This window comes from Lipophrys pholis, assembly GCF_963383615.2.
Source record: "Lipophrys pholis genome assembly, chromosome: 19".
Lineage (NCBI taxonomy): Eukaryota > Metazoa > Chordata > Actinopteri > Blenniiformes > Blenniidae > Lipophrys > Lipophrys pholis.
In genome coordinates this window covers 15,928,755-15,942,412 of record NC_137647.1, presented here as the reverse complement: position 1 = coordinate 15,942,412, position 13,658 = coordinate 15,928,755, and the positions used below count along the sequence as shown (strand labels likewise).

Below are 13,658 nucleotides of genomic sequence, written 5' to 3'. Positions count from 1 at the left end.
GTGCTGGGTTGCATGAAACACTTCACTGGTTTTTACATGCCGAGAACTCATGTTGAAACTCAACCATCTGCATCCGGTACGCACATCTGCTCCGAAGCATGTGAGGGCATCAAAACAGCAGCATGAATTCCTCCAAAGCGCCCATCAGTTAAGATCGGAAACAACTTGTGTTCCGTCTTTAGTCATTGCTACATTAACTCTTAAGAATTTGCCGTGATTATGCTTGGGGCAACGCCATAGTTTGGATTTTTTGCCAATATTTCCACAGGAAGCAACATATTAAGGTTGAAAAAAATCCAATTGTTTAGCATGTCTGGTCTGTTTCCACAGTCCCAAAAACACACCTGTGAGGATGACCAGAAAATCCAAATTGAAGGTGTGAATTGATTGATTTTTGGACTCTGAATAGCCTTCAGCTATAGTCAACACCAAGCAGTTCCAGCTAAGGTCAAACTGGAATAGAAGAGAAAACCACTACATTAACTTCTATATGTTGGTAGAATTTCACCCAAAGATTCATACATTTCTAAAAAATAACCACTACACACCGCAAACAAAGATTTTGGCTTTAGAAGCCACAAAGCTTACATTAATCTGTTGCCTCTCAACTGGATTTTAGGTTTCTCAATTCAAACTCACAGCAGGTATGAATATATGTTTAAATAAAAGTGTACTACAAATGAATTCACAAATCTTTGGAGTTTAAATAACATTTACTTGCACACATCACGCATACAGAGACAGCCATGGTGGTACAGATGAGAGGATAGCAGTTCAAATCCAGTCAAATCGAGTGATGATCTCACAATACAGCTACATCTCTTTGTCCATACACAACATGGGCAGTCTGCTGTGGAATCACTCTGCCACATCCACTATCATACAGGAAAACAATTAGGGGAGGGAAGGGAGGGGGGGGGGGGGACAAGGATCAGCAAATATCATTCAGAACAGCAGAACAAAGGCTGGTATGATTAAGGAACACAACAGCTTAAAGACTAAGAAATGATCAAACTATTTACACGGCAAACACAGAAATGGTAAATGTAGATGGAAGCCAACACAGAGCAGGCTGAGATTACATAAAACACCGTTTAAGGCTCAAGTGTAGCTGCATGTCTGAGCAAAATGCCAGAGGTAATTGGTTTTCACAATCAAACTGTCAAATAAAAAAAAAGAAAAAGAAAAGATAAAACAAAAAAAAGACAGTCATGTCACTGACCAATCACCTGCCACTGGTTTCCATTCATCTGTTCTGTAGCCAGACACACTGAAGCGCCATTATCACTGGGAAAACACACGGTACAGGCTGCATGGAACCAGCTGCCTTGTAAACGTGGCGAGTTCAGCTCAGGGCTCGAGCCTCCCACTGAGAACACAACGCAAATGTTCCCGTAGTCACCATTTGCAGGCAGCTTGAGAGATGGCACATGTCTTTGGCCCCACCTACCCAACCAAACCCCCGAGGTGCAGTTTGGACTTTTCCCCACATTCAAATTTTAACAGAAGACACAAAACACTGAAAATGGTAGACCGCTTGATTTATGAGTGAGAGGACACCTGAAGACTCTTATACAGGTGAGGGGGGGGGGGGGGGGGGGGAAAAAAAAAAAAAAAAAAGCTTGTTTAGTGGCCTGTGCCCTCCGAGTGCAACCAGTGTAGAGAACAGACTCCAATAAAAGAGGCTGGAGGGTGAGGATCAAGATCAACAACGTGGAAAAAGGTAGGGCTCCAATGGAAAAAGCCCCAAAAGATAAAAAGCTTCACCTTTAACTACATACAACCGTCACTGGTGGATGGAAAGCTGCACGTCAACCAACTAGGAAATGTCTGGATTAAGAAAAATTTAACAGCAAAATATACAATCCCGTGATATTGAATTGGTAAAACAAAAACACCATCTCTTTAAACAGTCAACTGAACTTTTTACATGAAGGCAATTAAAAAAAAAAAAAAGAAAGTAGGGCCTTTTTAAATAAAGCTCGTTTTTAATACTATGCGAATCCCTTTGCCTGAAGATACGACAGCATCACATTAGTGAGATGTCGACGCCTGTAATGAGCAGCCGATAGCTGGCCAAACTATCTGGAGATGTGCTCAAACAACATGCCCGACACAGAAAGTTAAAAACTATCTTTAAATGAAAAGACCTCGTTTTCTAAATAACCATTTTTTCCAAAATGTACATGTTTTAACAGGAAATGAAGTCAATTTTTTTTTTTTTCTAAAAAGGAAAATAAAAACTTAAATTACACAACATGTTAAATTCAGATATGTATATATACACACACACACAAAAGGAAAAAAAATAAAACAACCACCAAGATTTCCCTTCGAGTGTCACAACTGTCCAGGCAGCAACAGACTGCGCTCCTCAGCGCCCTCCAGGGGTCACTCACAGGAGCACACGGCGGGGGACAAGTCCGAGGACCACCAAGCTGTAAAGTTCATGGGAGGACAATGGTAGGAAATGCCACTGTGTCCTGGCTGTAGAATGGCTACTCATACAGCAAGACGCACTCGCCTGCACTCAGAATATACGCTTACGCTTAAGGTAGGAGTCTGCGTAATGGCCGCCGAGGCCTTGGGAGTGCTGGCCGACGTAGCCACCCTCAGGGCTCGGCTCGGGAGACGGGATCAGGCGGGAGAACACCCGCTTCTGACTGCCAATGGGTGTCTGATTTGTAAAGAGAGAGGGAAAAATAAATAAATAAATCTGTGCAACTCAGCATAAAAGCGACAACTGTGTTCTGGGCGAACTTGATCATTGAAAACTAGATCTGTAACTGGGACGTTTTTAAACTTTCTTGAGCGATCACCGTTTGTTTGTATCCATCAATCTGCTTTTCAAAACAAATCCAAACATGAAACCGTGTGCAACAGAACTTGAAAGGCATCTGTTGATGTTCCTGGATATGAGAGAATCAGACGGAGTCTGTTCACCTGGTAACATTTCAATCTGATTTTAAGTATGGAAAGCTAAATATTGTAACTTGAAAGTTTCTCACAATAAAGAAAATGCAGCCAACTTTTAAACAAGCTGCAAAAACAATCTGCGTGACAGAGAAAGTAATTAATTACTCCTTTTTGGAGGCTGCGTTTCATCAATTCCTTATTGAGACACGACCTTTAATCTGTAAAGAATAAAGGCAGGTTTGATTCCGACGCTTCTAATGGTATGAAAACCACCATTTTATCTCGCCCACCAAACCGGTTGCAATATCAACACTGTCCACTTGGAGACAATATGTGGAAAGACTTTTTAATACACTCGAGTGCTTAGCTTGTGAAAATACAAGCACAAGATTCCCACATGCATCATTGAATCACTATGAAAGTTATGCTGCAGATAAAACATCCCAACTGCTGATCAGCAGGTGTTTTCACATCTGGTGTAATGAGCGCAAAAGCAGGGGAGAGCAGAAACTCTGTGCAGTTCACTCATCTGGATCAAATATAAAAGAGAAGGCAACCAAAGTAAACATTGGATGTAATTAATATTTCATATCTTTGTTCAATTATTAAATTGCTTGCCATATGTTTTGTCAACTTTACAGCTATACAAGTAGGAAGACAAGTGGTCTGAACAGTTTGGCCAATAGTAATGTACAAGTCATGCATAAATACCGAAAAAAAAACATTTGACTCTTGAGATTGTGCAAAATAACGTGAAGCATATTGTGAATGTGATGAATTTGTTGATTGATAAACAATCTTTGGAAAGAAAAGTTGACTAAAAAGACTTAATATACTGTGCTTTTCATTTACTTTCCAACTGCTGCCCATCCTGAGCTGAGGCAGAAGAATACCTTCCTTCAGGCTAAAGTTAGAGCGGGAACATGATTACGTTATTTAGCTTTTCCACTGAAGGGAGGAAGGGAAAAAATAAAAAACAAGAAGCTCCAGTGGTTCAATTGAAAATATTAAAAGCAGCTTAACAAAAAAAAAAAGTATCCTTCAGCCTCCAAGAGGAACAGGAGGGAAGTGAGCCAGTTGATTGTAGCTTACTTAATCGGGACACAGAACATGAACTTTGCAGTGCCGCCTGATGAGCTACTGAATGGATCAGTGGAAACGGTGCATCTTACGCCACTTGATTGTCTTGAGTCTATAGTGGTGGAGCTACATGTTGAGTCTCTCATGCCCATAATAAAGAAATAAGCAAATAAATGTCCTCTTTTTACAAAGTAGGGCCTCTTAAAAAAAAAAAAAAAAAAAAAAAAAAAAAAAAAAGACAGTCCTCCATGCCTTTAGAAACCTTTCAGAACTAACTTCAGAATAAAGTTTATGTATTGAAGTCAAGCTGTTTTAGCATGCCGAGGCCCAAAAGTCCCTACAGCCATGGTCCTGTTATTTATCCACTATGTAAAGTCTCAGAAAAGAAAAAAAAAACAATGCAATAGGGAGGGAAAACATGAACACCCACAGTCAGCAACATACTTAAATGACATGTCATCGTGTTTAACATTTAAAAAAAAAAAAAAAAAAACCACAGAAGTCTGACTTGCCTTCAGAACGTTGCCAAGACCCGGGGGGTAGTTAGTGGTGTGGCTCACAGGAGGCATTCCCACAGCCTGAGGACAAACAACCATCTTTCAGTGACCTCAACTTCTTCTTCCGAAGCACTCACAGCATCCCATGAATTATTGAGCACTGGCCTTGTTCTTGGATTGCAACCCTCAACATTTTATGTATTGCTACCTTGATGTTCCTGCACCAACAAATAATCAATAGCTTAAAACATCTGCAGACCAAATCAACCCCAGGTTTCAGGCTTACCCTGTTCAGCTGGGTAGAAGGTGGGCTCCCGTTACTAGAGGCATCGGGCCCTGAGCTGAAGTACGAGGACAGAGGTGGGCTGGGAGGGAAACTGTACAAAGGAAACCGCTCGCTGTATTCAGGGTGATGAGACAGCTACAAAAAACAAAAGTTCACAGCTGTGTTACTTCAGAGCCATTTGATTTATCCAAATGTGTTCAGCTTGCAACAATGGAGTAAAGACTACCTGGTGACCAAATCCTGCCAACAGTCCTGCATCGAGGTTCTCCTGCTGCTCAAACAAGTGGGCCAGGGGGTCCTGAGGAGAAACACAATCAGAGGACCACTCAAAGGAATGAATGATATACTGGGCATTTACAGGATCACATCACCCAGTTTCACTCGAGGCAAAAATCCCAACTATCCTGCAAATATGACTTCAATCATTAGCTGTAGCTATAGGGATTAAAGGTCAATCCATTTAAAAGTGCATCATGCAGGGCTTTCTGATTAGATTGGTGCGTCGCTGTTTGGGATGTGATCAGTCTATATAAAAAGCACTTTGGACTGTTTCCCATGTGCGTATGTCTCTTACATAATGTCTTCAAGTGATGCTTAATTAGTCATGCCAACAAATCCAGGTGGCTTTCGGGTAAAGCCGAACGTGTCTAAAAAGGAAAAGTATAACCTATATAATAAAATTATGACTTTCGAAGATAAAAATACAATTGTATTTGAGACTATAACACATACATGCTGATCTGTAAGGAACAATCCACACAGATTCATTGACCAAGTAATCAAACAATACTAAGGTCGAAGCTTTTATGTTCTGTTACCTGGTGTAGAGAAGAATGTTCAGGGCTGTAGGAGTCCTGGTAACGCAGGTTGTAGCTCGGCTGTATGCTATGGTGCGTGTGCTGGTTGGACACATTACTCAGTGTAGGTCTCTTCCTGTAGGGATGAGGTCTGCAGCTTCCACCTGGAGTAGTGTAGAGGAATATAGAGGCTAGATTTACCAAAACACTCAAGCAGGTGCAGCACAGAACAGACTGCAAAGTCATGAAATCTAAACCAAAGTGGGGAGGGTTTTAATAAAAAAAAAAAACAAATTAAAAAAACCCAACCCTGTACCTGAGGGGAAAACATTGTTGAGGAAGCCACTCTGGGGAAGGCTCACGTCTTTTTGAGGATCACCGAGAATGGATACCTGTTTTGTTTCATTTAAAAAAACAAAAAAAACAAGTGGTTTGTTATTTTATTTCAACCAGCTGGAAACTAGTAACTTGAGATGAAGAGACATTACAGAAATTAGTTGTTATCTCACCCCCTGTGCTGTGATGCCATCTGCCCCCAGCAGGCCACCCATCATGGGCATGGAAATACCTGGCAGGGTGGGGGAGGGAGTCTGCGAGAAGCTGCACATTGATGTGGGGGATTCCTGTTCCCTTGCCAAGGTTCTGCCGAGCGGCATTGCTTTCAACTGGGGCAGAGGATCTGTTTGGAGACCCAGCCCTGGTACTACTGCACCTAGTCCAGTCAGAGGAAGGAGAGTAAATCAAAAGCGAAGGCAAACTAATTAAACATATACAGTAACATTCATTTGAATATTTTATCTTGCAACTGTGCAATAACCAATTTAATAAGCGAAACATCTCCACATGAAAACATAAATACAGATGTCCATCAGGTAGGGAGAAGCAAATAAACATGCAAAGTGTGGCACGAGGCGCTACAGCTGGAGGCAAGTGATGCCAGACCTTGGGGCAGGTCTCCGAGCAGATGGACTCCCTGCTGGACAGGCAGAGCAGCCAGAGGATTCTCCCCAATGAGTCCCGCCTGCGGACCAAAGGAGAGAGCAAAGGTCAGTCACAAGATGGTCACACAGCTCCGGCATGCGAGCAGAGGGGAAAAAAACAAAAACTGATCCACTTCACAAGAGTACCTAATCAGCACAGAGGTTTACTCACCGCATATTTCAAGGAAAAAAAAATGGTCTTGACAGGTTTTGGTGTACAGTGTTTCGCCTACTACATCACTCAGCAGCACTAAAGAACACCCCACACATATAAACACACACACACACAAAGCACTTTCCTAGCAGGAGCTTACCCATTCAGGCAGAAAGTTTTTATCAGCAGATTCAAAAAAAAAGAGACCAGAATCCATCTAATATTACCTGCAGCTCACACAGTCAAGCAAACACCATTATCACTCACACAAGGCACTAGAGGGTTTTCTTTATTGTGCAGCACCTGAGCCCAGAGAAGATGATTTCCCAGAAAGGCTTGCTAATGGTAAAGACGAACAGAACAGAGTGGAGAAGAAGTCTGAATGAGTAGCAGAGGAAGATTAAAGGAAAGGCCCGGTCTGTGAGCGGGAGGAGAGTTCAAAAAGGAACCCTACCTGCTGAGCCTTGGCCTGGTTCTGAAGGAGCAGCTGGAGCAGCGCAGCCGAGAGAGCGGGGTTGGCCAACAGCGGCATTGCGGGGGCCGCCCCAAGCAGGCCTTCGCATGAAAGGAGTCACGGGATCACAACAAATTTCAGAATTAAACCATCGGTAAACGTGTAGCTCCGTCCTTACAAACATGTCACATTAATTTCTCCATCCTACGAGACAAGGTTCAAGCTTCTGCCGACAGATTACTCAGCCTGCATTAACTTAAGTCAGATTTCTTTATCTAAATACAGCAAACACTACAGATAAGAATAAGGCTCGTGTCAAATCAAACACTTGCATGTCTGCATGTACGCTGCAAGCCACAGCATTGAAGCGATAAGGTTTCATGAAAAAGTGAACTAAAGAAGACAGCAGGGAAAGATCTTTAAAAAAAAAAAAAAACTCCCAAAACCCTCAACAGTTCTGAAAGACAGATGAATAGATAAATAATTCCTCATTAATGGTGGCTGAAGATCTTTCACCTTGTTTGTGGCCCTGTGACAGTGGGTTGAGCAGCATCTTGAGGGTGGCGGGGTTGTTGAGGCCTGTGAGTATCTGCATGGCTGTGGGATCAGGGAGGAGGCCTTTACCCCTGTTCACAGCCTTAGAGACAAACACCAGAGAGACGTGGATTCAGTACATGTGCAACTGCTAATCAAGTCAATATTCTAGAGGATATCAATTTGACTTTAATACCATGGTTTGTGCCGCAATCAGAGCAGCCAGCATGCTTCTTCCAGGAGGACCGGGGGCACAGAAGGACACCCTGATGTGTGTCCCGCCCAGCAGTCTGCCATCTGCAAGTCGCTGAGCCTCCTCAGCCATCTCTGCGGTGGCAAACTCCAACACTGCAAAGCGCCGAAAACTTCCATCTTGTCCCTGTGCCAACTATAGAGGGGAGGGGGTTACTAGAATTACAACCAGTCTAAATGCCGTTAATAAGCAAAAATACATACAAGTAAATAAATGCTGGCGAATGTGTCACAATCGGTGTTTCAAATTAATGTTTGTTTAAACCACTACTGACTGCCTACATGTCTGAATTTAGTGCAGCAACAAGTTGCCACATTAGAGCCTCTCATTAAACTTCATGACATTCAACAATTAGGAGTAATGATCAAAATATCATTTCACTTTTCATAGCTTTTGACAAGCTTCAAATTGTTCACTTATTCATCTATTGCCAAACAAATCCAAATTTTGTAATAAACAATGTAAAATATTCAGATAACAGATAAGCACTTTTATCTGACCACACATATATATATATATTTTTTTTTTCCCCCTTTAATTTATTTAAATTTGTTTTAAGTTAACCTTCAACCATTAGTCTCACCTTGTGAATTGACACCACCAGATTTTATAACATCACAAATAAACCAGTTCTCTCAGTATTATCTTTATATGGTCCTACATGATGCTGGTCTTTAACACAGTGTCACCCCCTGGGGGGGAACACGACAACGACCAAAAGGCAGAAAACTTCCTGTGTGTCTCATTCCAGAAACGCCTGCTCAATGACACCACCTGTGGGAGTCAGGTGGTCATCACCACTGAAACCAAGATTTGCTATTGCAATAGAAACTTTGAGTGACCACATGAAAACCAGGGCAAAGGTGAAAGGGGCTGAAAGCTAACATGATACCAAGTTGTACATTCTATGCAGCACTAATAACCTACACTTTCAGGCTCAGTTGTATCATTTTGATACATAAAGAAGCATCTAATCTTTACTAGGTTGATAAATCTCTCCCAGAATTCCCAGATGTACAGGAATGATGCCAGAAAATACCAAAGGTGTCCGTCAGCAAGTAACATAGATGTGTGAGAATAACAGTCAGGATGGTGTGCTCTTCGTAGAGTGCTGCGGGCCGAAACCGACCTGGCAGAAGACAGGCGGATGAGTGTCAGCCAGAGCGTTTCGGAGGTCTTGGGCCGTGAGCAGGCTCGGAGGCAGGCGGTCCACACACAGGCACTTGGAGTGTAGCAGCGGGTACGTGAGGGAGCCCACTTCAGTCCAGTGAACGTACAGCATGCGGGAGCCCAGCTGCTTGGCCAGGAGCTCCGACTTGGCCCTGGCAGCCGAGTCCTTCTTCATGTATTCCACGAAGCCGTAGCCCTTGGAGTGCCCAGTGGAGGCGCTGTAAACCAGGAAGCAACGCTCCAGGTTGCCAAAGGGTCGCACCAGCTCCTCAAACTGCTGCTGGGTGAAAGCACGGGGCAAGTTGGCGATGCAGAGCAGAGAGTCCGTTGGCTGCAGCTGCACAGAGATCTCCCTGTCACGGAGCAAGTGCTGGTGGTACTCTTTGATAGCACATTGCGCCTGTTCGCCATTAAGCAGTGTCACAAATGCTGAGAAGAAGATACAAGGAGAGAGGCAAACCAATCAGTGTTACGCAAGTGACATTTGCTTTGTTAGTGATAAGGAACAGCACGTCTCAAAAAGCGCATGACGACATTTTCTCTTCAGCTGGTGTGGTAAAAGTTAATGTTGGTAGCACAATGTCAGCACACCTTTTTTATGACAGAGGCCCTGAAATTACGATGAAAGCAGTAGTGACTCTCAGGAATCAAATACCCTCTCACCCTCACTGAGCATCTCTGTTGACAAAAAAAAAAAAAATCTAGACTTGTGAGTTGAGAAGTCATTGGCAATGACATTACGACAGTTGACAGACTTTTACACATTTACAAGAGACCTACTGCTACAGTGTGTGCCTCTAAGCCCACATCTCATGTTTGGAAAGAGGAACAGAAGAACTGAAACTGAACGTTATTACAATGAAACATGGCAAGGGCACAAAAAAAGAAAAAGCTTCTAAAGGACTTGATGGTTGCTAAAAACAATCGAAAGATTGTCCTTTTTCTCAATAAACACTACCTGGGAATCCCTGAATTTGCCATCTGGCTTGTGTGATTTTCTGGCCAGTTTTCAGTGAAATATTGCTCCATGTGTCAATTCATTTTAAAAGTGTACTGTGAGCTCATCTTTGTTTCTGTTGGTAAGTGCCAGTGCAGTAGCAGTTCTCTCTTCTGTGCATTTAAGCCAGAAGTAAAACATCCATTTCTCCAGACTGAAGAGACAGTGAGGTTGAAACGACCTCACACTAAGGCTCCATTTCACAGCATAACAGATCAGTATTGTGCTGAAATGCCTTTAAAATGCTGACCATCTGGAAGCTTTCACTGAAGGTGAAAATTAAGTTTTGATGCCAACTGTGCTTTCTGTTTTGGTCTTAACAGGCAGTTTGTAGAAAGTAGTGACTTGTTCTAAACGTGTACTTACTTGAATTGTTTTTATTACTCGCAGTTTGTTTGATGCAGAGGAAGCTAAAACAATACAACAATATAATATGCTACTGTTCATATTTTCAATGAAAGGTTTACTTGTCACATTTCCTAAACATCAGAACCAACAACACAAGTCACGAGTATCCCGAGTGAATCCAAACATAACAGATCAATAGCCTTTTTTTCTGTGTGTGTGTGTTGGGGGGATGTTGAAAAACGGAATCTGCTAGATTATAACTCTGAACACTTCTGGAGTGAAAAAGGATTAAAGTAGCAATACTGATTTAATTCACATATACTTTTAACCCCTCTGTATTTGCGTTATGCGAATGGGAAATCATCCTATAGGAATGAAACTTCAAAACAATTCAATGGCTGGTCTAATGATCAAGCATTTTCAGACCAACCTGTGCCCTTGTATTTGTCAACGAAGCAGTACTTCAAGTCAAAGCTGCCCAACAACTCATGGACCTCCTGTAAATAGGAAACAAACGATTAGTATTACTGACATTTGTCAAAACCAGTGGTACAAGTGTGACAAACCAATAATGAAACACAAGAAACTGAAAAGTAGTGGGGAATCGTGGGATAAAAAGATTTTATGTAAGCCAAAGTGGTTTTGCTGAACTAAATGCAGATATTGCCTATTAACGTGACTTCTGCTCATTACAACATCCATGATCAACAGGAAACGAGCAGCAGGTGCACCTGTTGGAATGAGAGGTGAATAACTCGCTCATTGTTGGGAGGAGAAATTGTTCTGTGCTGCTTTGCCCCATTCACGGGCAAATGGCGAGGCTGTCTAGCACTTTCTGAAACGTTTTGTCTCCACGCCTTCCACCTTTTGTTAGCCTGCAACTCGCATCTCGAACTGCCATCACCCCCCACCCCCCCGCGCTCTGAACAATGGTACCGCCCGCAGGCCCACCGCTCTCCACGAGTCAGGCACGTTCCAAAATAAAATAATGTAGCATCGTGAGCAAATCACAGGCTTTAACAACTAAAAATAAATCAATACCCTGATGGAAATACACTATTATCCCTAATATAACAATTACGGGCAGGTTTCAAACGGATACAATACTGAAACAAGTATTTTAGAGTTTCCAGAGTAGGCCGAACTGCAGGTCATACAGGCCACAGATGACCATTATTGACAGTTAACTGACCACCTGGTACTGAGCACATATTAGTTAACTAACTTAGCCTACAGTAATGAAACACTCATCGAGTTAACATCAGTTTCCACCATTAACTAGAACGTCGCCTTTTACTGAAATATAAAACGACGCATCACAATAAAGTTAGAAATCACCACCATGGCATTTAAATGGCTAACAGGCTAACATTGGTAGCATGGCAGGCATATTGGAGCGAGGCTGCCGTTAGCCCACAAGTTCAATCAACCAATCAATCAGCCAATAGTATAAACTTTGAGCAAGTTTTACACAAACCTGGTTGGTCACATCGGATGGAAGATTTTTTATAATGATTTTTCTACGGTTGTAAAACTCCCGACGAGTTCTCTCCAGACGGCTCTTGATCTCTTCGGGGTTCAGCGATGTCAAGTCCTCATCGACCCTTCGTTTACTCTCGCGTCCCGGAGCAGCGTCCTCTTCTTCGTCTGGTGTAACTTCGGGAACCGGGCGATCTCCGGGCGCCACCTTTCCTTGATCCCCGGCGAGGCCGGGCCCTGTGTCTGTGCTTTCATCCCTGGCAGCAGTGCTAACAGACACGGTGGCCGCCATCGCTTGGTTCGGTGGAAGTTTCGTCGGTCTGGAGAGTAGGGCTGATTTGAGCAGTTTAAACAATACACACATGGCCTCGAGGACGCTTCTCATTGGACGAGAGGAGGACGCAATCTCCATGACTACGACGTAACCGGGGCTGGGGGCGGAGCCGGGACGTGTACCATTTTATACTATTTGAAACCCTGCAAGAAAAATGATTCAGACTTCAAAGCATCCTGGTTGTGTATCTGTTGTGATTTCTGAGCCTTTTTTTTTGTCACATTGTCTTTATCTCTATGTTGTGGTGGGCTTTCGTATTAAAAAAACATCTTAACAGGACCTGCACGTTGTTTGTGATTTGTTAGTCTGTTTCTGTGTGGTTCAATTTCATCTGTTACAGGTATATTTTCGGGTTTACAGTTATTTAATGTATATTTCTGCTTAATCCTATTTTTTTGTTTTGTGCCTGTTTTGTGTTCTCTTTGAAAGCATACTGGCTAAATGAAATTGGTATTTATATTACCTGAATGTGAGAATGTGTTTGAATGACTGTGTTGACCCTGTGATGCACAGATTATCTGTCCAGGATGTCTGCAGTCCCCTACAATTCTTTTTTTTTTAAAAAGCAAGTCGATGGATGAGATAAACATCCATCTATCTAGGTATTATAACTTTGATTAAAAGTGTCACTAGGCCTTAACCTGCCTGCAGAAGTGAGTGACCTTTGATTTCATGTTTGTTTATATTTTTTCCATCTCTCTATGCCCTTTTTAATTTGAACAGAGTTATATCTTGACAAATCAGATGGCTGCTACAGCATAATGTGAAGAATTAAGGTTTTGCCACCAAGATATCAGAAAAGTCATTGGAGAAAACACTGCCAATATCATCAGATCAGCACATTGTAAGACACAATACATCAAGCATGGTTTTCCTTTTTGTGACTACATGTATAACTTTATCCATATGCAGGTGCATTTCAATTAAAATGACAAGTTAACCCCCCCCCCCCCCCCCCACACACACACACACAAGCCAAACAGTGTGGATTTATACATAAGAATAGGTTCTTTATGGTTTTGAGCATATGTCATGAAATAAGATTAAAAAGAAATCTTTCATTATGCTTCATGAGATTGGATGTTTTTCCTTTTTTAAATCTCCAGACTATGATTATCAGCAATGTTTGAAATCTTTGTTTATATGACATATACATACATAAATAGCTGACAAAAATAATTAAGCTCCCAATGGTAATTGATACACTCCTATGCTCAATATTGATTTAGGTTGGAGAGGCAACACCTAAGCCTGTTTGCTAATACTGGCCATGTTCACTGGTGTATTACTCACACTGTATTTGCCAATGTTGTCACACATGCTAAGCTCTTGCAGTGGCTCTGCACTGTTTTCAGTGTGATAGGGGAGCACCTGTCTAA

General features: G+C 42.3%; 1 protein-coding gene across 1 annotated transcript; it reads right to left on the bottom strand.

The window, feature by feature from the left end:
- Positions 1-697: 697 nt before the first annotated feature.
- Positions 698-12,268, bottom strand: raver1 (ribonucleoprotein, PTB-binding 1). The gene is made up of 14 exons (XM_080488655.1): positions 11,944-12,268; positions 10,897-10,963; positions 9,081-9,550; positions 7,895-8,086; positions 7,681-7,801; positions 7,165-7,265; positions 6,519-6,597; positions 6,086-6,288; positions 5,893-5,968; positions 5,598-5,740; positions 5,006-5,077; positions 4,780-4,914; positions 4,509-4,574; positions 698-2,677 (listed from the first exon to the last, which is right to left on the bottom strand). Exons 1-14 carry the CDS (start codon positions 12,235-12,237, stop codon positions 2,531-2,533), a joined length of 2,166 nt encoding a protein of 721 aa, XP_080344781.1. The 5' UTR covers positions 12,238-12,268; the 3' UTR covers positions 698-2,530.
- Positions 12,269-13,658: the final 1,390 nt, after the last annotated feature.

Bases quoted from the DNA above. Each gene is read 5' to 3' on its own strand.
- raver1 (XM_080488655.1), bottom strand. From the start codon at position 12,237: ATGGCGGCCACCGTGTCTGTTAGCACTGCTGCCAGGGATGAAAGCACA. The intron at 8,087-9,080 runs GTCGGTTTCGGC...TCCCCTCTATAG, and splicing joins ATCCGCCTGTCTTCTGCCAG to TTGGCACAGGGACAAGATGG. The intron at 5,969-6,085 runs GTGAGATAACAA...GAAACAAAACAG, and splicing joins ATGGCATCACAGCACAGGGG to GTATCCATTCTCGGTGATCC.